At 42.9% G+C, this 25249-nt stretch overlaps 1 protein-coding gene across 4 annotated transcripts in view; it reads left to right on the forward strand.

The window, feature by feature from the left end:
* The first annotated feature begins 773 nt into the window (after window positions 1-773).
* The window catches only part of BDNF (brain derived neurotrophic factor), a 59596-nt gene continuing 35120 nt past the window's right edge, over window positions 774-25249 (forward strand). Inside the window, exon 1 of one of the 4 annotated variants that reach the window (XM_007180991.2) lies at window positions 774-794. In XM_007180991.2, the coding sequence (XP_007181053.1) occupies window positions 792-794 (3 nt within the window). In that variant the 5' untranslated portion in view covers window positions 774-791. Of the gene's footprint in view, window positions 795-1694; window positions 1865-21101; window positions 21409-22273; window positions 22546-25249 lie in introns of those variants that run through there. The other 3 variants (XM_007180993.2, XM_007180992.2, XM_007180994.3) reach the window with 3 other exon arrangements.

Genomic DNA, 25249 nt, shown 5'->3' on the forward strand with positions numbered 1-25249 from the left:
TCAGCTGGTGACCCTTAGTCATGGGGGAAGGGGGAGGGGCACGAACTTTTCTAAGAAGTTTCCTTTTTACCAAGGGAGTCACAGTGAGTTGGTCACGTAAACAGCACGGATAGTCGTCGTCGTTGCCGCCCCCCCTCACCCCCTCCCCCTGCGCTTTTCTGGTATTATTATTAAAGCGGTAGCCTGCTGGCTCTGACAAGCAACAAGTTCCCCAGCGGTCTTCCCGCCCTAGCCTGACTAAGCGAAGGTTTTTCTTACCTGGCGACAGGGAAATCTCCCGAGTCGAGCTCAGCTTTGCCAGAGCCCCAGGTGTGACCTGAGCAGTGGGCAAGTGTGCAGGCTGGGTTATTTTTATGAGGGTACCCTGAAACTCCCCGGGAACTTTCTGTGCCAGGACCCAGTGACCGGCGGTTGGAAGGCAGCCCCAGGAACCACCGCTATATAGCAGGGCACTTGGGCAGTCATTGGTAACCTCGCTCATTCATTAGAATCACGTAAGAACTCAAAAGGAAACGTGTCTCTGGGAGTGAGGGCGTTTGCGTAAATCTATAGGTTTTTCAACATCGATGACAGTTGCTTTGTCTTCTGTAGTCGCCAAGGTGGTTGACAGTTTAAGCTTGCGGATATTGCAAAGGGTTATTAGATTCATAAGTCACACCAAGTGGTGGGCGATCCACTGAGCAAAGCCGAACTTCTCACATGATGACTTCAAACAAGACACATTACCTTCCAGCATCTGTTGGGGAGACGGGATTTTAAGACACTTGAGTCTCCAGGACAGCAAAGGCACGATGGTGAGTAGCAATAAACCCTGCATTATAATTGAAAAATCTTGACATGTTGCTTAACAACGGGCATATCACAGCTCTTCCTAGCACTTCACACGCCAAAGAACAGCAGCTACTCAGGGCAGGAGAATCGGGTTTTTACACAGTGCAACTTTAATTGGAATCATTTGAGATTTAACACGGCAATGTGGAACTGCGTGGAACAAACTTGGAGTTGGGGGTGTGTGTGTGTGTGTTATATTGGCTGTTCAAGGCTGATGCTTCTCTCCCAGCCTTCTTGCATTCCATTCTCTGCCTCTATGTGTGTGGTGTATGAGCATATTCTATGATTTATATGTGGGCATGTAATTGACATTCGCAAGGAGGTTAAGTTCCATCTAAAAACAATCATGCTATTAGAGATTGGGGTTAGGGGGTGGAGTAGGGGTAAGGGTGGGATAGAGACTGGGAGTTTGGGTGCAGATGGGGGTGGGGTTGGTGGGAGAGAAATAAGTCAGAAGGGCATATCACCGGTAATGAAATGGGTAAGCCTCTCATAGAAGAAAGGGGTCTCATCAACATGTGATCAACTATTAACAGGATGGCTTTGGCACAGCCATCTGCACGTGACAAAACGTAAGGAAGTGGAAGAAACCGTCTAGAGCAATATCAAATATCACTTAATTAGAGATTTTTTTATCCTTTTCCTCCCGCTGCGCCGGGTGTGTAATCCGGTAGATACGAGCCCATTCAGCACCTTGGACAGAGCCAACGGATTTGTCCTAGGTGGTGGTACCCCAGGTAGCCGTCTCGGCCCCGCAGTAAGCCGGCCCTGTGTCGCCCTTAAGAAGCGTCTTTTCGGAGGTTCGGCTCACACTGAATCGGGGCTGGAGAGAGAGTCAGATTTTGGAGCGGAGCGTTTGGAAAGCGAGCCCCAGTTTGGTCCCCTCGTTGAGCTCGCTGAAGTTGGCTTCCTAGCGGTGTAGGCTGGAATAGACTCTTGGCAAGCTCCGGGTTGGTATACTGGGTTAACTTTGGGAAATGCAAGTGTTTATCTCCAGGATCTAGCCACCGGGGTGGTGTAAGCCGCAAAGAAGGTAAGCACCGGGGCGGGGACCCCCTGCAACCCCAAATTTTGAGCTATTTTGATACTCGATCTTCCCGAGAGGACGCGCGGTGGAGGGGAGGAAGTAGAAGGAGAGTGTGAGAGGGGGGTTGTTTCCTGGTATTTGCCCAGTTTGAATTGCCCTAGGTGAGAGCCTTGGGGTAAAGCGAGAAGGGGGGTGGGGAAGCTCAGTTTTCCTGCGGATATATTGAGTTTAGTTAACTTGGACCTGCAAATGTCTGATTCAAATGTAAGATTTCTCTTTTTCTCCCCTTCATCTGCTTCTTTTCCGTTTTCTTTGCCAGGGTGTGTGTATGTGTGTGTGTGTGTGTGTGTGTACAGTAGGTTCATTACTAATTATGAAGCTTTTACACAACATTCGATTTCCTAAATTTTGACTTTGTACCATTTAGAATTAGGCGGTGGAGGTGGTGTGCGGTGAGGAAAGAGGAGGTGGAGGTTGGGGAGAGGGTAGGAGGTAACGCCAAATCTCCAACACAAAATGAATCAAGGTAATTTCAGCTCTTCTAGGCAAAGGATTCATTCTCTCTGTATCCCTCCCTCCCTCTCTCCCCCTCCCTCCTTCCCGCCCCCACCTCCTTCCACCCCGCCCCCTCCTCCTGCCTCCGTCCCTTCCTTATTCTCTCTTCCCCACCGTCGCCCTCGCGCCTGGCTGGATGTTTCTTTCTGGTTGTTTTATTTATTTTCTTTCTTTCTTTCTTTCTTTTTTTCCCTCTCCCTTTCTTTCCTCCCTCCCTACGAGTTTCGGGTGCTGGCTTAGAGGGCTCCCGCTTTCTCAGGGGAAGGGGAGCCGCCGAGACCGAGCTCCGCTCCCCCGCCAGGCTGGATGCCTCTCTGAGCCCAGGTCCGAGTCAGTCGGGGTAACTAAGGAAAAGGGGGCCTCTACTTGGGAGGAGAAGGTCCTTTACGGGCCGAAGAGCCAGGGAGCGGGCCGGGGGAGGGGGCCTGGGCGGCTGGAGGAGGTGGAGGAGAACACTCGTAGCCCCGCGCGGCGGCTGGACCGAGCCACCAATCAGCTGGGCGCACAGACCGCCCAGCCACCGCGAGGTTGCTCCCGGAGGCGCGTGTGGAGGGCGGCCGGCTCGCCGCCGGGCCGCCGCCGCAGCCGCCCGGGTGGGCCGGGGGGCGGGGGTGATCGAAGCTGCTCAGAGCCTCCCAGCCTTCCGTTCCACCTCCCCGCCTCCGCCCCGGGGGGACAGCGAACGGGCGGAGCGCGCGGCAGCGTTGTCCTGCCTCTCCACTGGGAGTCCAGGGACTTGCGCACCCCTGCGCGGGGGCCACGGTCCTCTCCACACTCCTACAACCCTCAACCCACCCCCTTCCCGGGCCCTTTGTTCCGGCCTCCTGGCCAAGCCCCGTGGTAGTCTTCGCCCCAGGGCTTGAGCGTTCTGGACTCCTCCTTCCTGGATCAGCCCTTCTTAATTAAGAGGCAAGGCTTGGATGGGGGTAGGGGGGAGCGTAGGGGGAAAACCTATTTCCGAAACTCACTTGACTGTTCTAGCGAACGAAAAAAGAAAGAATTCCAACTCTGCTCAGGTGAAAAGGATGGATTCATAGGCAATGCGAGGATATTGTGGAGATTTAGAAGGAAAAAAATAAAAACCAGGCACTAGGATCAGATGACGGTGATAGGCTGCTCGGCACACAAAGGGAGCGCTGGGCAGGGTTTACGGAGCAAGGCTGCAGCGAATGGGGCACAGATTGTTCCGAGATCCAGTCATTTTCTCAGTCAGATCTACGCGCAGGGAGGGGAGGGGAGGGGAGGGCCTGGGAGGGGAGCGAGGCGGGAGGGGCTGGGCTTGGGGGCGGGGGGATTTCTGATCAGTCTGATGCAATTCCAAGCGTGCTGCAAAGGAACTCCAAGGAGTCCGCATCACCATCGCCACCCACCCTTCCCAGATGGTGCTGTTTTAAATACGGATCTGCAGGGCTGAACGCAGAACTGGGAGATTTATTGCAAAATCCCGAGAAGGTGGGGGGAACGGGGAATGGAGGGGCAGAATTTAAAGGTGCAACGCCTCCTTTTCCCCAAATCAAGCGGCAGCCGGTCGGCATTTTTTTTTTTTTTTTTCCTGTCTGCCTGTCTCTGGATTCACCAAGGAAGAGGTGTAAATATTGTGACATTTTGAGGCGGTTTGATGGATGAGAAAAAAATCATCTGTCACTCTAAATCGCAGAGTTCCCTCTCTCCTCGAGATGCCTTGCTAGCGAATACCCGCTGCTGCCTAATACGGCTGCTAGGGCTTTAAATGAATGCACCGTTAAGGGAATATTATCCTTTTAGTCGACATGCCAATTTATCTTGACAGTCGAATGGAGAAAACTGTAGATTTCGAGTCTTCGGGAGACAAGGAGGGAAAATGCTTAACTAACTCTTGTAACCTCGAGATCTTTAACAACTTAAACAAACCTCAAAAGTGTCACGTCATCCTCTGTCACACGCGCACCTATACATATCCTTGACTTGTAGATGAAATGGTTTCGCCTGAAGTGTCGTAAGAATGAGTATCACTTTAAGAATAGTGCACCTGATATTCACTGTTTATGTGTATTTACATAGAGCCCTTCAGCGCGAAGGCAAGAAATTTCAACTGTCCTGTTTGAAACCGGACAGAAGATTAGCAGGTGTTAAAGAGGAGAGGGGAAGAAAGAGGAGGGGGATATTTTTAACCTTAAAAAAATGAACTTTAACCTAGCCTACTTTTGTACCCCCTAGTCTTGCATATTAATATTTCTGTGTGTGAGATTTTAGCTTGGTCTAGCTCCCCCAATGGACTATATCAGTATTGATTCAGATGAAAATATATTCATTTTGCCTATAGCTTTTTCAGTGTCACTGATAGTAAGACCTACAACACAGCAATTTTTGGAGGATAGAAGAGAATGTTTGAAAGAGCCTTGCAAACTGGGAAGAAGACACTCCATAAGAGGGAGGTATCACTGTCATTCTCTGCATACAGCATTTTCATTTGATTGAACCAGAATGCTAGTTATTTTTAAATATCGTCTAATTTATATGGTAAGGCAGTAAATGGGATTTTAAAAGCAAGCTTCTTGTTGGTTTACAAAATCTTATTTGTAAAATTGCCAATCAATGTAAATTGGAAAGAATACCTTTAAAAGATCTAAAATCAAAATACATATGCTTCTTCGTTCACTTACCAGACTCTTTGCCTATCGAATCTGTAATCTATATTCTTAATAAGAGGAGAAGCTAGTGATTTTAGTTTCTTTCCTTTTCCTGGCCTGTCCTCTAGGGGAAGCTTAGTAAGAAACAACATTCCATTATCAGGCAATGTGAGAGGCAAGGCCTGGGTGACCACAAAATAGATAATCAGCCACAAAAACCAACAAAGAGAAATGAGGGGAAAAAAGAGAAAAATCAGCATTGAGGCATGATTTACAAAGGATTTTATTTCTAATTCTGTGATTTGGGGATGAGGCTCCAGTTGCTCAAATAACATTCATTTGATCAAACTGCTTACAAAATGTCAGTCAAAATGATGTCTAACTGAACATACTTTTTATTGCATATACTCCTATCAAAGGCCGGTAAAGCTAATCCTTGCCTTTAATTAAGAAAAACTAATCTAACCATTTAAATGACTCTAGTGAATATGAACTGATAGAATCTGATTTTAAGATTCTGCTTAAAACTAAATTTGTTCTGAAAAGCACTGACTTGCCAGAAAAATATCTATTTTTGTAGCTTTCTTTTCACTCTGTGGATAATTTAATGAGTTGCCTATTTTAATTTTACAACTGCTACCTCAGAAGTATCTCAAATTATCTTTCTTTGGCTGGTGTCTTTCTCTGCTGATCTGCTCCTGCTCTGTGTGTGTGTGTGTGTGTGTGTGTGTGTGTGTGTGTGTGTGTGTGTATGTGTGTATAGGCATGTTTGTCTCTGTGTGTTTCTAGTGAATTTAACAAGCGGTGAGTCTCTTTAATTTACATGCCATAATCCATGTAAAGAACAGTGTGTGGCATTTAATAAATAAAATAAATATTAACATTTAGTGAGAGCTTACCATTATTGAATCCTACGGAAATGGGGAGGGAGGGTGTTGCCTTTAAGGGGAGAAAGATTAAATTCTTAAACAATAAAACAAAAAATTTCTCTCCTCTTTGGCCAGTGAGTGACTATAATTTCAAAAATATTAAAATCTTCTTTTACTTTGGAAGTTAAAGCTACTGCTTTAACCAGTGTATCTTGAGAAAGATACACATGGTCCCTAAAGACTAATACGCCGAAACACCAGGGTGCAGAGATCAAAATGTCAAATTTTTATCCCTGTCTCCATTGTCATTTGGCAACCTTTGGAGCGTTCGTTCTGAGTTTTTTTTAAAGTTCAGATGGGCTTTTCCCCTTTTTCCTACATTCTAAAGGAGTCCTATGAAGAATTCTGTATAATGCAGACTTTATTTGTATTTCCTAGTAATAATACTTTATATACACATAGTGCTCTGAAAGTTCTTCACAGATTTCCTTATCTGATCTCCTCAGCCAGGAGGGTAGGGTAGGAATTATCAATCACCTTTCGCAGATGAGGAAACTCAGGTTCAGAGTTTCCCAAGACCACATTGCCAGTAAGAGGTGAAGACTGACTCAGAATCTTTCTTCAAATTTCAAGGAGAATATTTTCAGCTCTCCAGATCATGCTGCCTCAAACCCTACTCAGGCATCTGAGGGGACTGTAGGCATTATTTCTTCCTGTTTTGATTTCTTTAATTTAAAAGAAAAAAAGTTATCTACAAATAGTTCCCACAAGTCTGTAGTCCTAATGAAAAGTTTTTACCAGTCTATGACCTTCTCTTCCTAAGCCATTCTTTCACTCTCCCATAATCGGAGGCTCAAAGAAGGCAGGGATCTTCCTAGGGTTGACATACCATCTAAGGTATAGTCACTAATTCCCCAAAAAACCAACACAGAGAATAGGAAGAGCCAAAGGCAAGAAGAATTTTTACTTGCGAGCTGTAGAATCTGGGGCCTGGGAAATTTCTCAGGGGTCACTTAGCCCAGCCCCTATCTGATGCATGAATTCATGTTGGTTTGTTTTCTTCTAACCCTCTGGAATTTCATCCCAGTCTTTTTTTTTTTTTTTTTTCCAATATCTTTATTGGAGTGTAATTGCTTTACACTGCTGTGTCAGTTTCTGCTATACAACAAAGTTCATCAGCTATATTCATCCCAGTCTTAGATGCCTGGGATCTTGCTTATCTTGGTAGATATTCTGATACTTATGGGGATCATGAGCTTGACAGGCCATTTTCCATTTGCCCAAGAGGTATACTTTCTATAGAGACTCTAATATTCATAATTTTATTCTGTAAGCATTAATTGACAATCTACTATGTGCCAGGAACTGTGCTGAAGTCTGGAGATTCAGCAATGTGTAAGACTAGAAGGTACTTATCTTGGTGGAACTTACAGCTGAGAGACCTGACTTGTCCTTTAAGTTGCTCTGTTCCCTAGAAGAAGACAGACTTCTGGATTCTTACCTTTTCCAAGAGAATTCAGTGAAACAGATTAAATGTCTGAGTTCAAGCTTTGCTGCCAACTAATTGTCAGTAGCTGGAAAAATCAATTAGTCCCCTTTGATCCATATTTCCTCACACATAAAACAAGGAGGATAGTCTTAGGATCTACTCTAAATTCCATTTTAGCTCCAAGTTTGAGTGATATGATAGATAACTTATTTCTTGGGCTTAAGTCACCCTAACCTTTGATGATTTGCAATTTGGGGTGCCACCAATTTTTAACTTGTTTGTTAAGAAGTACATTATGAAAAATCAAAGCAACTTATTCGAACCCAGCACAGAAAGGATCCAGATATTGAACCAATCATTTTCTGAGAAAAGATGACTCGGAAAGTTTTAATTTGAACAATGATCTCAAACTTCTACAGATTACTTTTTAAAGGGATTGGATGATGAGAGACTCACTATCAAATTAAATGCTTATTTTCTTTGTACAAGCAGAAGTTCTCATTTTTCAGGTCATTTCCTTTTAAAACCAAAGATATGACACCCTGAAATTGTCTGGGCCTCATGACTAATGCATTATATACACATGATAATAGATCATTAGATGGACCAACCAGGAGAAACATGAAAGGGAGCTGGTAGCCCAAGGATTGCAGAAGGTGTGTGGGCATCTTGACATCCAGGAAATGCTATAGATTTGTCCTTAGCTAACTCAGCCTGGTGGAGATAATTAAGAAAAATGTGGATGTAGAAAGGCTACACTCCTTGGGATTGGCTAGACTGCTGCAGTAGTTCAAAACCAATTGGCACAGCTGCCCACACTGGACATGATTGCCTTTTGAGGAGGCAGCTATTGACTTTTATAAAGATGCCATATTTAAAATAACTTCGGATGCACTCGGGATGACATACATCATTCTTGAATTCTATTTTAGACAAATGGCAAAATATATTTCAAAGTATTAATTTAAAAATAAAAAACTTTAAAGTCGAGTTTCTAAAAATCAGCAGTTTAGCAGTGTGTGACCTCCGAATTTAACAGTTCAGTCTGAAGCTAGAAGAAACCTGTGGTCTGTGTGAGGCATTTTGACCATTTATGAACATTTTCTGGATCACCCCAGGAGGTAGAAAGTACTTTGCCAATGTTTTCAACCTCTGAGTGAATGTTAAATGCACTCAAAAACCTTCTCACACTGGGAAAGGGAAACCCAATCAATTGCCCGAAACAGCAGAAGGAAATGCTCTGAGATCTTTGTGCCCAGAGTGCGTGCTATGATGTAATGGAATCCAGGATTCCTTCAGAATATGCTAAATCCCATACCCATCAGCACCAGAAGGAGTTGGAACAGATTTGTCTTACCTCCATCTTCAAGGAAAATAGCAACGACCTACTATCTCTAGGTAATAAGGTGACTGTGGGGAAAAAATAGCTAAGTTGGGTGATTGTAAAAAGGCTCCATAAATATCTAAAGCCTTTGGGATAGGACATTACAGGGCAAGTGAATAGAAAAAAGAGAGGGAATGTGAAAAAAATTGAGCAGAGAAATAAAAAGGGAAACCAAAATAGGGTTAGTATCATATGGGGGCTCTTGAATAGACGTGTCCACTCCGAGAGTATCCTTCAAGGCCATTTGTCTACTGAGTCTGATCTCTACCATCCATGCTCATTATTGTTCTGGTTATGTTGGTAGGAAACAACGATTTCTTCTGCTTTTACCTTCCTCCTCCAGTAAGGGCTTCTGTCTCCCCCAGCAACTTCCACAACCAATGTTTAAGAATGGCCTTGTTATTGTCTCTCCTTGACATACGTTGGATTAACATGGGCTTGGTAACCACTTCTGTGCTGTGGACTCCACTCTTTTGGCAGTCTGGTCAAGCCTATAAACCCTTCTCAGAATAATGTTTCTAAATGAATAAGACTTAAAAGCATATGATTACAAAGGAAGCCAATTACCTTGAAATATAGTTTTAAAAATATTTAAAAAGTAGATTGTGTGATACAGTAATATATGTGCTTTCTTAAGGCACTAAATAAGATCTAACAGCAAGGTGAATACTATAATTTTGCAGTAGTGATAAGCATCAATGTATTTCAAGATATCTGTAGCAACGGACATGTGATATGAATGTGACTGTGATTTCTATCGGTGACAAAGTCTGCAAATACTACTGTGTAGCATTTCCTAAACATATTTGATAATAGAACACTTGGAGAAGGGGGCACTGATTAACATGGCATAGATTCAGAAATGTTAGTTTAGTCTCTGTCTGCCTTTCAGTATGAGCCATTGAGTTTTCCATCCTGGCATTTGGAGAAAACTTTTAAAATTCACTTTTGCCATTTGACAAGTTGCCAAGTGGATAAAGAACCAACTGATGAGATGGCTAAGGTGTAGTAGACATGTTTCTATTGGCTGAGCTTGCTATTACTCCGAAGTTTATCCTCAGTACCACACGGGCTACCCCACTACCCTAGAATCCATCGCTCCACTGAAAAAGAGAAAAAGTCCAGACTGTGTTCATTAACTCAGTGAGCATTACCTCAGATACCTGGTGTGACTTCACTAACCTCAACAAGTTATAAAGACTTCATTTCTGTCATTACTATACTATGGGAAAGTATATGCAAATTATGATGGGATGGGATAACATTCATTTTGCATTTATCCAGGGCTAAGTTGTTTGCTTTGCATTTGACATTTATTATTTCACCCTCAAAGCAACTCTCTGAGATAGATTATATTCTAATTGTATAAATAAGGAAACTGGAGCTCAGAGAGTTTATTTACCCCAAATTATACAGCGAATCTTAAATGGAAAAGCTAAAATTCAAACCTAATTTTCTCTGGTTCCAAAGTCCATTATAAAACCACACTTCCCTATCTAATAGCTACCACCCAGATTTGATTTGGGTTCCACATTATCAGGTTTGCACGTACATTTTGTTAAGAGATCTTCAACACAACCCTTTGAGATGGCTGAGAATTTCAAAATCAGTGGCCACAAATGCTGATTTAGAATTATATTGAATCTTTTCTAACTAATGAAAAACTTTCAAACCACTAATTGTCACCTATCAATTTTGAAGCGCCATGTTCACAATCATAATGCGGAAAGAGTGATATTACTTAAAGTGTTTGGGGAAGATCAGATAAATTAATAATCAAATCAAACTTTACTGAGTTCACTGTGGTGAGCATTCTACATTTCCATAGTTAACTGAATCCCCACAACAATCTTTCTAGGAAGAGATTATTATATTCCTATTTTAAAGATAAGGAAACTGAGGCATCAGTTAATTCATTAACTATCCTAAATTAGCAGAGCCAATAAGTGGCAAAGCTTGACTAAACCCAGGTCCAAGCCCTTTCTTTTAATCAGTAAACTAATCTGTAAGTCCCTATGCAATCTTAGCTGTTCTTATTATAATTGTTGTCATGTTTAAAACACTAGCAAGAGAGAGAATTGTCCAGAAATAAGTACATAGTCACTGAAGAGAAAGATTACTATCTGGAACTCTTCACCTGCACGTTCTTCCTTCCACTGACTTTAGTTTATTAACCCCATGGATGATGTCTGACTCCTTTCTTAACTTGTTTAGGGCAGTTCCAAGTTGGTTGACTTCTGAGAGTTATTGAGTAAGAAACGTTATAAATTGTTTAGATTAGGAGTTAGTGTGTTTAGAAGCCTTTTCATAAATTTGCCTTTTCAAACTGTTACTGGCTATAGCACTGCAGATGCTGTGATGAGGAACGCCCTCTCCAAAAACACAGTGGATGATAAACCTCCAAAGCTAACATGTTGTTTACAGAGATGGAAAAGAAGAGGATGGGCAAGCACAATCCTAAACGTAATTACAAGGCTTACAGTCCCTGCTGGGGACTAAAATGTTTATTGGCTTTCCTTGTGCAATTTAATGTTCTTCCTCCCAAAGCCCTACTCCAAACTTGGAACTTCTCTGGAAATAGCATCTCATTTGGGAGAATGCCAAGTATTTGTGTCTGGGTCCTTTGCATCTTTGCACCGACTCAGAACTCAGAATAGCAGCTCTAGAAACTAAGGCGGGGGATAGTCTGGGTAAGGGAGTTATACGTCTACTTGCGCATCTTCCTAATAAATTTCTTCCATCTTCCTCCTGGAAAACAACTCTTAGAAAGATGTGGTTTTAAATGAGAGATTGGCTGCATACTGGTAGTCCAAGATAGTACAAGTCAGTGGTCTCTGCAGAGCTGCTAAAATCATATAAGGAATCAAGGATGTGGAGGTCAATGGGAAGATCTCATCCCGCCGCCATCCTGATCTATGCAAGGAAGGATGGCCTGAACTCACAATGCAGTTGATATGTCCCAGAGCTCAGAAACCAGCCCAGGGGGAAAGGATGATCTTAAAGGACATTTTGGTGTATGAAAAAGTCTACCTAAAACCTCATCAGAGATAACTATGTAATATATAGAAGAGTATGAATCCTTACCTTGGCTCAAGGCTCTTAACTTTAGGGGAAATAATCTCATGAGTTCCAAGTTTAGTTTACCAAATGATATACAGTTCCTGCAAGCAGTCCAAATTTAGATAGAAAAAAAGCTTTAAAGACGATCTAGTTCACAGGTTTCACTAGGACACTGAAATCACCTGAATCATTCGTTCCTTTGAGCTAAGGTCTGAATGTGCTGCTAGGCTTGACAACCACAGCTTATAGCACACTGCCCTGGTTTCATTGATCAGGCAACTGAGGTGTACAGTAGTCAAGATTGCTCCACTTATTAAACAAATATTTCTGTGAAACTGATAGTATTGATGTGAACAATCTTGGGCTAGTGAAGTGATTTGCACAGGTCACATGGCCAGAGTGATCGTTTAAACTAGAACCCCAATTCTCTTGACTACTGAGGGCCTTACAATCATATCATGTGGCAATGACATTTCTTCTATTTCCCAATAATCAAAACATAAGAAAACAATGGGGCTTCCCTGGTGGTGCAGTGGTTAAGAATCCGCCTGCCAGTGCAGGGGACATGGGTTCGAGCCCTGGTCCGGGAAGATCCCATGTACCGCGGAGCAACTAAGCCCGTGCGCCACAACTACTGAGCCTGTGCTCTAGAGCCCAGGAGTCACAACTACTGAGCCCACGTGCTGCATCTACTGAAGCCCGCGCACTCTAGAACCCATGCTCCGCAACAAGAGAAGCCACCACAATGAGAAGCCTGCGCACTGCAAGGAAGGGTGGCCCCTGCTCGCTGCAACTAGAGAAAGCCCGCACACAGAAACAAAGACCCAACACAGCCAAAAAAATAATAAATAAAAAATTTTAAAACAGAAAACAATGAATAGTCTGTGCAAGATTTTAATTATTTTGATTTTCAAAGTAAAGCTTTTTTGTATATAACTCAGATTAATTTCTTAAATATAAACATACTTAACAAAATGTTAATAGCATTCCAATATGACATTATTAATTTCAAATTGGTAGCACAAAACTAATTATAGTATTTTAAATTTCTTCAACACTCCACAGTTAATTTACAATTATTGAGACGCTAAGACAAGATGAATTGAAACCTCAAGTTTTCATTCATTCCTATGTTATTCCCAGTGTTTCCAGTTGGTTCTAGATTTTTATCTGAGATTTCACAACAGCTTTATTTATTATTCTTGTAGCTTCCTCCCTTCTCACCCTAGGAAAACAAAAAATTGATTTATTTTTCTTAAAACAATCAAGAAATAAGGAAGAAATTCTAAAATTTCTTAAAATCCCTTGTCTTAAAACTGTTAGGAAATGTTTACTAATTTAAACTTTAGATTTTTTAACTCATGTCATTTTCCAAAGAAACTCTTTAAGACTGTTCCTTTGTTCTTCATATGACATCTATACATATAATTCTGCTTTTGAGATTAATTTCTATTATTAAATACTATTCTGAAGTTGTACTCTTATCAATTCATTGAAGGGTAAATTAGACATTTTATAAACTCTTCCTAGGAATGGACGGCAAAATCATATCAATAAATAACAATCTGACTTATCAAAAACACAGTAACAAAAAGTAAAATTAGAAAAAATGTTAGTCAAGCAAATAGTCAAGAATATGTCAAACTTTGACATATTTTTTTGAGATAAATTGGCATCATTTAGGTTAGCATGATCCTTTTTTATGGAATTCAACTTATTTTTACTCACTTTAATTAGTTTTTGTGTACAGATAAAATGGAAGGAAATGGAAATTTGGCTTGCAAAGTAGTTCTAAGATGATCTACATCCACAATCTGGTTGTAATACCATAAAAATATGTTTATTATGTGAGAATGGTAATTCAAGTTAGCATTCAGTATAGACATAAAGCAATGAGCAATGCAAGTTAACTTCAGTTATTTATCCTGGGATTTTTTTTTTTTTTTTTTTTTTTTGCTAAAAAGACCAGAATATATGATAGCATTGGCTCATTCTTCCCAAATCCTCCTGGAAAACATGTCTATGAAATATAAGCTCCTCAATGCTAAACATTTTACTGCATTTGGGAGAAGCATAAAATTTGGTAAGAAAGGAAGTGTTGGGTCTTCATTTTTCTAAATTAGTATGGAGCCTGTCTTAAGGAAAGCTGACCGTGGGCTGAATTTGCATCCCAGAAATATATTTAATTTGTATTACGGACTCAAAATCTGACTTCCAAAATTGGGTATCTAGCCCTGTTTTCCCCCACCTCACACACATCAGCCTCTCTCCCAGGTCATGACTACTGTCCAAGCAGAGAAAAATGAATTTCCCTGAGTACATATGTAACAATAACTAAAATGAAAATTAATTAATTAATGGGTCTTGGGATTTAAATGTGTGGCTCTGCTTTCCCCCATTCATTTCCCATTCTACCATATCTCTCTGCCCTCACGTTTTACGAACTATTATATTTGTCCTATCCATCTGCATCAACATCACCCTTCCTTAGGTTCAACTAGATTTTGCACTTCTTGTTACCCTTCTTGGTAGACTAAGGTTTCAGAAGTTCCTACTTAACAACAAACACTCTTAGTAATCTTTTGATCACAGAGTCCCTTGACAGTTTCTCAAAATGATATTATGAAGGGGAAGTAAATGTTCCCTTTTTCTACTCAGTTTCTTTTTAGAGTGTTGATTTCATTCCGTGTCTGGTTTAATTTCTTCTTGGGATTGCTGGATTGATTTTGCAGTTACCATTGAATTCCTTCAACATGCCCTAAACAGACAACTGTGAGTAGTAGGAATGATATTTCTGCTGATCCAATGCTCTTCAGCCGGGCTATCAAGAATTAGAAGGCCCAAAATATTTGGTCACATTGGACTGTGAAATCATAATTGGGATATTCCTGACAAGTGAAATCATCAGTTAAACTTGATTCTAGGAATCACATAGGTTAACATGATTCTCTTTTATGGACTTCAACTTAGTTATACTGTATTCTAATTAGGTTTTGAATGCAGACAAAATGAAAAGAAATGGTTCAATTTAGGAGAAAGTTCAAACTTCAAAAGTCATGTAGTGTTGTGTAGACCTTACCTTCTGAGAGAAATTACTTGAGAAGATGAAAGCACTATCCTAATTTATCAGGTAAAGGTGCACAACTGGGACATTAAGTGGAGAACAGAAAAATTACTTGTTCTTAAACAATTTTGTTGAGAAGTAAAAACAAAATGTCTTATTAAAGATCTGTTTCTTTTGAAAAATGCTTCATCTGAAAACTAAGGATAGAATATATAGCTTTGACATAAGGGCTCGTCTTTTATGAAACAATCACTTCTGTCTCCAAGTTGCAAGGGAAGGATTTGTCATTCTTATTGAATCTTCCCTTTAGTTTTTCCCAACAGCTGTGTTCAGATAATTCATGACTCCAGTGTTTCCTGAGCCCTGGATAATTTCACAGACATGTCTAATACGGGTCTCCATATTTTCAGAAGAATATGGAGATCTTGGAGGAGATCCAGGGTGGACCAAAGGATATGATTAATGGATTGGAAGTTGGAGTTTATGAAGAAAGTTTGTGAGATCTGATTTCTCGCTACGAGAAAAGGCTGAGGGGTGACTTAATAGCACAAGAAAGTTAGGAAGCAGCTGTTCTCCATCTTCACTAAGGTTGGATGAAATGAAATAAAATATAAATTGCAACAAGAACAAAAATGTGTTACAAGTGGGAACTTCCAAGCTCGAGAATGGCTGGATTCTTAGGTCCTCAGAAGAAGGATGTGTAGTCTATTTCCCTGGTCTGCGGTGATAGGCCTATGTGTAGTGAGGAAGATGAGATAATCTCATAAGATCCCTTCTGGATCGATCTTTTTATAAGTCTACCTAATCATATTTAGAAAAATTATTTTCCTGAACTATGTCTCATTTTCTCCCTACCGCTACCTCCACCCCTGATCCCTTATCCTTTGTCTGCCTTCTGTAAAACACTGCTAACCAAAGATGGCTAGGGCACTGATCAACCAGTGGGGGCCCTCCCCAGCTGCTAGCTGCCCCTCCAGCTTCTTTTTTTTAATTAGTTAATTATTTATTTATTTTATTTTTGGCTGCGTTGGGTCTTAATTGAGGCACACGGGATCTTTCATTGTGGCATGCCGGCTTCTCTCTAGTTGTGGCATGCAGGTTTTCTCTCTCTAGTTGTGATACGCGAGCTTCAGGGTGCATGGGCTCTGTAGTTGTGACGTGCGGGTTCCAGAGCTCATGGGCTCTGTAGTTTGCGGCACGTGGGCTCTCTAGCTGAGGTGCGCGAGCTCAGTAGTTGTGGCACGGGGCCTTAGTTGCCCCACGTCATGTGGGATCTTAGTTCCCTGACCAGGGATCGAACCCATGTCCCCTGCATTGGAAGGCGGATTCTTTACCACTGGACCACTAGGGAAGTCCCTGTCCCTCCAGCTTTGGGAACAAGTTTCTTGTCCATCACTGCTACCCCTTGGCCACTAGGGTCATGCTGATGGTCATCCTTCTATACACTAAACCCATGACAAGGGAAAACAAAACCAAACAAAGCATAATTTCCTACTCTTAACTAACTCACAAGTGGCCCAATGGATTAAAAGGCAAACATTATGTCTAGAATTTGAGCAGCTAAAGGGCTGAAATGTGTTTTACTCATCTGCCTGGATTCTGGTCCATAGAGCATTGGCTGGCAGTAGGTGCTCAGCAAGTTTTTATCAACCGAATGAACTGAAGTTGAGAAAGGTCAAGAGTGTTAGAGGTTTCCAAATGATTCCACATGTGAGACAAATCTAAAGCCTAATCCTTGCTGCCACATGTGTGCCGTTGAGGACTTTATTCCCACCAGGCCTGGGCTATCCAGAGGACTCGGACAAGGCATCACAAGCTGCTTGGGTCCTTCCTCCAAAAAAAATTCACCATAGGCACTGTGCAGATTCAGAATCATGGAAAAATAGGCCAAATTCTTAGTGTGATTTTTAAAACATGACTTTAGGAAGTTCAGTAATTATTTTCTTCTAAATTATCTCTTTGCATATGTTGCTAACTTTCTCCATGAAGAGTACAAAATTTAGCAGTAGGAAATCTCTCACCCCAATCATCACACAGCCTAAATAGTTGGTTCTCAAAAATATAATCTGCTCCTTACAATCTGATTCAATGTCCTGAAACCCTTTGGTTTAAACTTGCTAAATCTCCTGGCTCTTCTCCCAGCAAAACCAGCAAAGAGTCAGCTACCATTGTCAGTTCTAACTTCTGTCCTAAGCCCTCAATCACATCCCTTCTGACTATGCTTACAGAAACATTATAACAAGTAAACCAATTTATTCCTCACTATTATTTTTTAAATGTTCTCAGGGAAAATCTGGTAACTCGGAGGGCTACAAGTTGATGACTCTCGTATGTCTGGGAGTTAGTTGTTTCATAATGGTTTTTATGCTGTTTTGTTTTTTTTTTTGATCCAACTAAATATTATTCCCAGATGGGATCAGTTTTTGACCTTCTTGTGCTACTCTCCTAATCTTGGCCCTTCTGACATTTTCTTACTATGGTTCCTTTCTTTGGTTTGCCACTAAAGGCCATGCCTGGTTACATAATTCCTGTAACAGGTGTTAACCAATTTGGACACATTTGAGTACGGCACACAGCTATTCTTATGGTTTATGAAAAGCTTACAGACAAGAAGTACACCTCATATTAAGGTACCATCTAATGAATTGGGATTTTATTCCTCCCTTAAGATTTTTCTCAGGACGGGCCTTACTCAATAATTTGGAGGATTGTGAGTGACAGTTTGGCATTAGATTGGGGCTTTGAAATCATGAATTTGACGTCTTTGCCACTCTGCTCAGCAGGAGAGTTTTCTGTTTACTTATTATTTTCCCTATGCTAATTACTCCAATTTTCAGCAGTTTTTGAGGTCCATTCATTTGATTCTGAACACCTTTTTTTTTTTTTTTTTGCAAGGAAGACTGAAGGCAGGAGTAACTAGGAAACTTAAGTAAACATAAACATAAAATGCTTATAGTGATAGTAGAATTGACCTCAGCCAATTAAAATTATTAATAGAAAAAATATGTCAATGTCAAATCTGAGCTTACTGCCTCTGTTCCCACTTGGGTAATGAGGATTAGTTCACATTTCCTGACAAGAATAGATGGGAATTTCTCCTTGACCTTTGTCCTTCTAGAACATTGTGTTAGGATAGTATTAGACCATAACCAAAAATAAATAGGGATTTTGACTAATTCAAAATTAATTTTGTAAGTGAAATAGGGAGCATTTTCTTTTTTCTTTTTTTTAATTTTATTTATTTATGGCTGTGTTGGGTCTTCGTTTCTGTGCGAAGGCTTTCTTTAGTTGTGGCAAGTGGGGGCCACTCTTCATCGTGGTGCGCGGGCCTCTCACTATCGCGGCCTCTCTTGTTGCGGAGCACAGGCTCCAGACGTGCAGGCTCAGTAGTTGTGGCTCACGGGCCCAGTTGCTCCGCGGCATGTGGGATCTTCCCAGACCAGGGCTCGAACCCGTGTCCCCTGCATTGGCAGGCAGATTCTCAACCACTGCGCCACCAGGGAAGCCCCAGGGAGCATTTTCTTTTCAAGCAGTGAAGTTTTTCCTCCTTTTGGTGATTGAGGAAATATTCAGATCACAAACTTGGAATCTTTGCTCCTAACACAGCAATCATGTCAGAGACCAGTCTTTAAGAAGAGTCAGGAATACGTGCTCTATATTTTCAGCATCACCTGTGATCACAATAGGAAAATGATTTTGTAAAAAGTTTGATCTTAGACCTCTAACACTATCTCTATATGCTACCTGAATTAAACAAATAAAAAAATTATTCAGAATTCCATTCAAGACACTGGTACAACTTTAGTTTACCTTGGTGTCATTTTTAAATGTAAGATGTATTTTTAAGGCAAATAGGCAAGGGTTTAAGTATGGGCTTTTATTGTTTTGGTAACACCATAATCACAAATCAGAAAGTTTGGAAATGCTCAGAAGTGTCCAGAGGTCTGATTCATTAGAGGGTTTATCTGAATTGGCATTTGATCTTCTTTTATTTCTAAATATTCCTGACATTTCTGATTCGTCTGTCTTTTCCTCAGTAAAACTGCACCACACACTGGAAAGTAAAGATATATCCATCTGTATAACATCAAGGGAGAGTAGGAGTAAGAAGACTGGCCATAGATACAATCAGAGTCTCAGAAATAAGGACACTCCTTCCTTCAGCAGAAATGCTGACATGGCGACGTGAATTTAGCATATAGATTTGCTATAACTTCTCACTCAGCAGCACTGAGAATCCTAAGATTCTTGATATGCTAAGATTCTTGGTATTTTTCAGGAAGGAACTAAATACCTAAGATTCTTGGTATTTTTCAGGAAGGAACTAAATTACAAATGAGCTTAAAAACCTGGGGAAATAATTCATTTTCAAGCAAATTTAAAGTTGGAAAGTAAGCACTGGTTTGAAGTTAGCATAAAATTATTAAAAAAAAAAATCTTAGGGTAGGGCTCCTCCAGTACTTTATAAATCAGTACAAGTTTTGTTTTTTTAAATTTATAATCTAGCCTCTCAAATTGTTTTGCCATATTAAAAGAAATTGTGTCTGCATTCAGCCTACACCCCTGGGAATCAATTCAGAGGTTCTTTGAGGTGGCCAGGCTGGGCTTCTTGGCCTCTGTCCTTCATTGCTTCCAACTAGCCAGTCTATTTCACTTACATTAAATATTCCACAATATACTTCACCATCTGTGCTGTAGGGTAGTTTGTATTGGTCATGTATACCCTCAAGTTGATAGAGGTGCAAAGCTAAATGTGTGACACTCTAAGAATATGCATGTATTTGAATAATTTGACTATTCAGTCCAACAGTTTGCAAAGAGGCTCTGAAAGATCACACATCCTGATAACACTTCTAAGAAACAGACAGCTTCCCTTTATTGGGGGTGGAGAGAGGCAGGGATATTTCTAGCTAGAGTTCCTGATTTATTAAAGTCTTATCTCTGGCATTTAACTGTGTGAACTTGGGCAAATTATTGTGTGGCACTGAGCCTCAGGTTTTCATTTATAAAATAGGAATAATAATTTCTTTGACTGGTCTTTAGGAGCTCTAAAACAGCTAATATAAGTAAGTGCACTCATTTTTTTAACTGTAAACCCTTAGGTAAACTGAACCGAGTGTATAATGATATTATATACTCAGTTCAACAGCACATTCTTGATAACCACAGGAGGGTCCAGGAAAGGAAACTGTTTATAAATCTTTCCCTTTCCCCAAATTAATGTTGGACTGTTTAGAGAAATTTTTAAAGCAGTGAGTCTTAGCAATTATTAGGTCAAACCCCTTTGAGATTACAGAAAAAAATGCACATACACATAAAACTGCCTACCAAATTTGGGGGGAATGGGAGATTGCTATGACACTCATTTATGCATCTCTTAAGAAAGAGTGTTTCTCAAAGTGTAACCTCAGATTTTCTGCTTCCCAATCGCTAGAGGTGCTTGTTAAAATGCTAATTTCTGGACGCTGCCCCGCCCTTACTAAATCACAATTTCAGGAGGAGAAATCTGCATTTTAATAGGCAACCCAGGTGGTTTTTTATGCTCGGAGGAGGTCCAAGGACTCCAAGTTAAATGCTGGGGTCTTGTTCCGTTCCTTATTCTAAATTTCAAGGTCTGTCCTAGTGCTTACGAATCGGTCGAACTAATGGGAAGAAAATTCAGCTTTAAAGCAGGAACCTAGGTAGACGGTTGAAAACGTTCGTCCAATGGCAAAATGAAAATGGTCCTCTGGACCCTAGCCACTTAAATTCTCTCCAAGGGTCTCGGCTACCTGCAACTAAGAATCCTAAAGATTGCTCTTCTGCTGCGGGGGGAGGGGCGCGAGGTGAGGATTAATTGAGCCAACTGCCCACCCCCTAGACACACACACACACACACACACACACACACACACAGACACACACGCACACACACGTTAAAGCAGAGGCTTTTTATTTATCTTTGCTGCCCAGGTTCTTTATTTAAAGGGTTGTTTTATGTGTGTAAGTTTGCTAGGGAGGGAAGTGAAAACATCTGCAGAACCATGCAACGCCCTTTAACGGAACCCTTCTAATAAAAGATGTATCATTTTAAATGCGCTGAATTTTGATTCTGGTAATTCGTGCACTAGAGTGTCTATTTCGAGGCAGCGGAGGTATCATATGACAGCGCACGTCAAGGCACCGTGGAGCCCTCTCGTGGACTCCCACCCACTTTCCCATTCACCCGGAGAGTGCTGCTCGCGCAGCCGCTCCCCCAGGCGAGCTAGCATGAAATCTCCCTGCCTCTGCCGAGATCAAATGGAGCTCTTCGCTCAGGGGGTGCGAGTATTACCTCCGCCATGCAATTTCCACTATCAATAATTTAACTTCTTTGCTGCAGAACAGAAGGAGTACATACCGGGCACCAAAGACTCCCCCCTACCACTTCTTTTTAACCAAAGGGAACGTGAAAAAAGAATAGAGTCTGGGAGTTTCGGGGCCGAAGTCTTCCCCAGAGCAGCTGCCTTGATGTTTACTTTGACAAGTAGTGACTAATAAGGTGGGTTTCTTTTCTTTCTCTTGCCGTTGTTCTCTGGTCGGCTAGAAAGCGTGTGGCTTGAGTGAGGTCTGTCATTGACTCGGCTTCCTGGCTGGAGCAAGTAACTTGGTGTAACGTTATCTGGGGGCGTTCATTAATAAAAAATGCCGTTATTATCTTGATTGAATTCCTATTAGGCAAACTCCGGAGAGGTCAGTGCACGAACTCTGTTTAAGCCGCGGCGTGTTTAAGGTAGCGGAGTAAACCAGTAGCCCCTATGCTCCATGCGATTTCATTGTGTGCTAGCGTTTTCAAGCTCCGTCGTGCGGGAAGGTGCGGGAAGGTGTGTCCATGGGCCGGGAAACGCACGCCCTCTCCCACAGAAGTTGGGTGCCGGGATGGGGCGGAGGGAGTTGCCGAGGAGGGGCGCAAGACCCTGGGGGCTCCGGATTCGCGCTCGCTAGCTCCCGCCCCGGCGCGCACAGCCTGGGTTTACGCGGAGGGCGCGGGACGCGGGGTTCCCCGGGGCGGGGGCTAGGTCGCCTCTCAGAGCCGCGGGCGTGGCGCGCGCGTCCTGTTGAGTCGCCCCAGGGACGGGCGCGGGGCTTGCGGGGCCACGTCGCGGGCCCCCAGCGACTGGAGGAACGGGGCGCGCGGGCCCGGGGAGCTCCGGAAGCTCGGGGAGTCCCGGGGGCCGAGCGGGGGCGAGGGAAAGGCGCGGCGTCTCCTTTAAGCGGCCGCCCCGCACGGGTCTCGGTGGCGCGGGCGAGCTCGGAGGGGGGAGGGCGGGGGGCGGCGCCGTTTGACCAATCGAAGCTCAACCGAAGAGCTAAATAATGTCTGACCCGAGCTCGAGGCGCAGGCTGGAGCTCTGGGTCCCCGTCGCCGCCGCGCCGGGGCGCACCCGCCCGCTCGCCGTCCCGCGCACCCCGTCGCGCCGCGGGCTCCGGGGCGGGGCCGAGGAACCGGCCCGGCGCGCCCCCCACCTCCTCGTTGCGAAGCTTTGATGAGACGCTTGAACTGCAGCTGCCACCCGCTGCTGTGGGGCCGGCGGCGAGCGTCTCCGCGACGGGGACCGGGGCTCGGCGCAGGGGCCAGGAGCGGGCCAACGATGTGACTCTGCCGCCGGGGACCCGTGAGCTTTGTGTGAACCCCGAGGTAGGCGAGCATCGGGCGTGGGTCTTGGCGCGGGAGCCGCCGGTCCGCCGGCGAAAGTTGGCTTGGGGGCGGGGGGGGGGCCGAAGTTATTGGAAGAGGCCAGAACTCCTCCTTTCGTCCCTTGCACGAGTCCCGAGAAGGGGGGACTTTGAGTTGCTCCTGCGGAGCTTTCTCCTCCCACCCCACGATCCAGAGGGGCAGCCCGGCTCCCCGAGGGAGAGGGACGCCGGGAAGCCCTGAAGTGGGGAAGAGAAAGCCAAGAGGAGACGCAGAGCTGCGCCATGGGAGAAGACGGCGCCCCGGGGTCCCCCGAAACCCTTCCCCAGCAGAGGAGAGGTCGTGAGAGCGATTTAGGGCGCCAGCTGTCGGGGGCCCCGACTGAGGTGACGGGCTTGGGGCTGAGATAGGAATCTTTCCCATGGGCTGGGCGGTCCCCGCGCAGATTTCGGGGGGCCCCTTGCTCCCTCAGCCCGCATCCCCGTCCGGGGCTCCAGCCGGGCTGCACATTGTCACCTGCTCCCCAGGAGTTGAGATCAAAGCGGACTTATCCAGGTCCAGTACCAGTTTATCTCGGGAAACTTGATACACTGCTGCAGCTCGGACGTGAAAGGGGCTGCGGGACTCCGGGGCTAGTTGTGCCCACACCTCTCTCCATCCCGTGCCCCTCCCTTGAGGCACCTTCCAGGAAAGTAAAAAGTTTTGACTTTCGGGGGCTGGGAGGGATGTGTGTGTGTATTGGGGGGGACAGGTTGTGACTCAGGTAGGTCTCTGGGGATGCAAAGCCGGGAAGAGGAAATGGGTGAGTGAGCCGTGCCTAGAAAGAAATAGCTGAGGGTTGGAGGCGTTTTGCTCGACGGGCAAGAGAAGGGGAATTGCAGACCGGTGGCACCCCTAGGGAAGGGAAGCCTTGGGGCTGCTGGGGTGAGCTAGAGTCACTGTCGGAGGATGCTGTGTTTGTGTGTTGCGGGTGGAGCGGGGCGGAGGGACTCGGTTGGAGGGGCCCGAAGGAGGTGGGAGGGGTGGGGAGAAAGGCGCTAGGGAAGGTAGAGGGTGCCCTCTGCCGGCCAAGCTGCCCCGAGCAGCTGCTGGGGGTGGGGAAGTGGTAAGAGACGGCTTTGCGGAATCCCTTCAGTAGCTGGTAGGAGGGACTTGTTGAATGACGCTGCTGACTCCCGACTCGGATGAATTTCGACTCGTCGCGCCTCTTTGGCTCCAATGCCAAAAGTTTTCCTTGAGCTGGGGGAGCTTTGACAGGCTACGGTTAGTGGTGTGTTAGGGATTCCTGGATCTCATTTTAGTGTCCTTCAGGGATCTTAATGCTTACATCTCTACGTCAGCAGTAAACAGCGAACGTTTTCTGACAAGAATGCAGGAATGTTCTTGGCCAGAAGCAAAGAAAAGCATATTTCTGAGTGTTTATTAATTCTAGTACAGTTATCTTTTAAAACAAAGCCATATGTAATTGGGAACGTTGATTTTTCATTGCATATAAGACTGCATATTGATTTTTAATAGGGTATAATGTTATTAAATGAGACCTTCAAATTGGCTTGACTTTTGGGAAAATACCCCTTCTCCTTTAATTTTATCCAAAAAAAAAAATCTATATTATATATGTTCGTTATAAAGTCAGAGGCTTAAAAGTATATTTAAAAGTATATTTGAACACAGCCATAAAAAAAAAAAAAGTATATTTGTATATACTTATATTTTTTGCATTTTAATCTATTGAGGTATAATTACAGATTTAATTCATCTAAACATGGGACCCCTCGATGTTTACATTATTTTTAGGTTGAAGGTTTCTGAGATTATGGCATGTAGCACTTAAAATTATTATTATTTTTTTTTCCCTTTTTCTTTTTTTTTTTTTTTTTTTACACACACACACACTGTATTTTATTTTTACAAGAGATAGATAGACTGACCTAAAATTATTATTATTATAAGTAATAGATCACAAAGTTTAGACCCTGGGAACCACACCCCTTTAAAACAGTCTCTAACTCCTGTTCCTTGATTTTGCAAATACCTTGCTTAAGATTCTTCTTCTGTAAGTTTACTGCTGGACTTACAGTGGAGGTAAGAGAAAGGAAAGAGACACTTGTTGAAATGTAACCATACCTTTACTGGAATTTAAAACACATTGGTCACCCTTACTGGAATTCCAGGGCCATAAAGTCGTTGTCTTTTTTTTTTTTTTTTCCACTTTATTTTGCAAAATGTGATAAATGTTGGTAAATATAGACCGGTACTAAGTATTATGACAGGAGAAGCACTATGTAGAGCTATTTTAAGTCATTACAGAACGTTTTCTATTTATGAATGATATAAGCAGAAAGAAATGATTTCCAGATAAACAAGACTTACGTACATGTTTTGAAGCGTTAGAACATTGCAGACACACTTAGACATCACATTTTTTTAAAAGGAAAATAACAGAGTAATTTTTCACATACCTTTGGAGCCTTTCATTGCCTATTCAGAGCTGAATTAGTAACTGGAAATCTTGTTTATTTTAAGATGATATTTAAGGTCTTTTGAGATTTATAGCAGGTCAACATTTGAATATCCAGAAAATAAAGCATTTAGGAAGTCTGTTTTAGGATGCCTTTTCAATAAGTGTAACTTGTACTTGCAAACAGAAGGAACTAAGAAAGGGATATTTGCCTAAAATGCAATGATCTCCTCAAATGATTCATTT

This window comes from Balaenoptera acutorostrata, chromosome 9, assembly GCF_949987535.1.
Source record: "Balaenoptera acutorostrata chromosome 9, mBalAcu1.1, whole genome shotgun sequence".
Lineage (NCBI taxonomy): Eukaryota > Metazoa > Chordata > Mammalia > Artiodactyla > Balaenopteridae > Balaenoptera > Balaenoptera acutorostrata.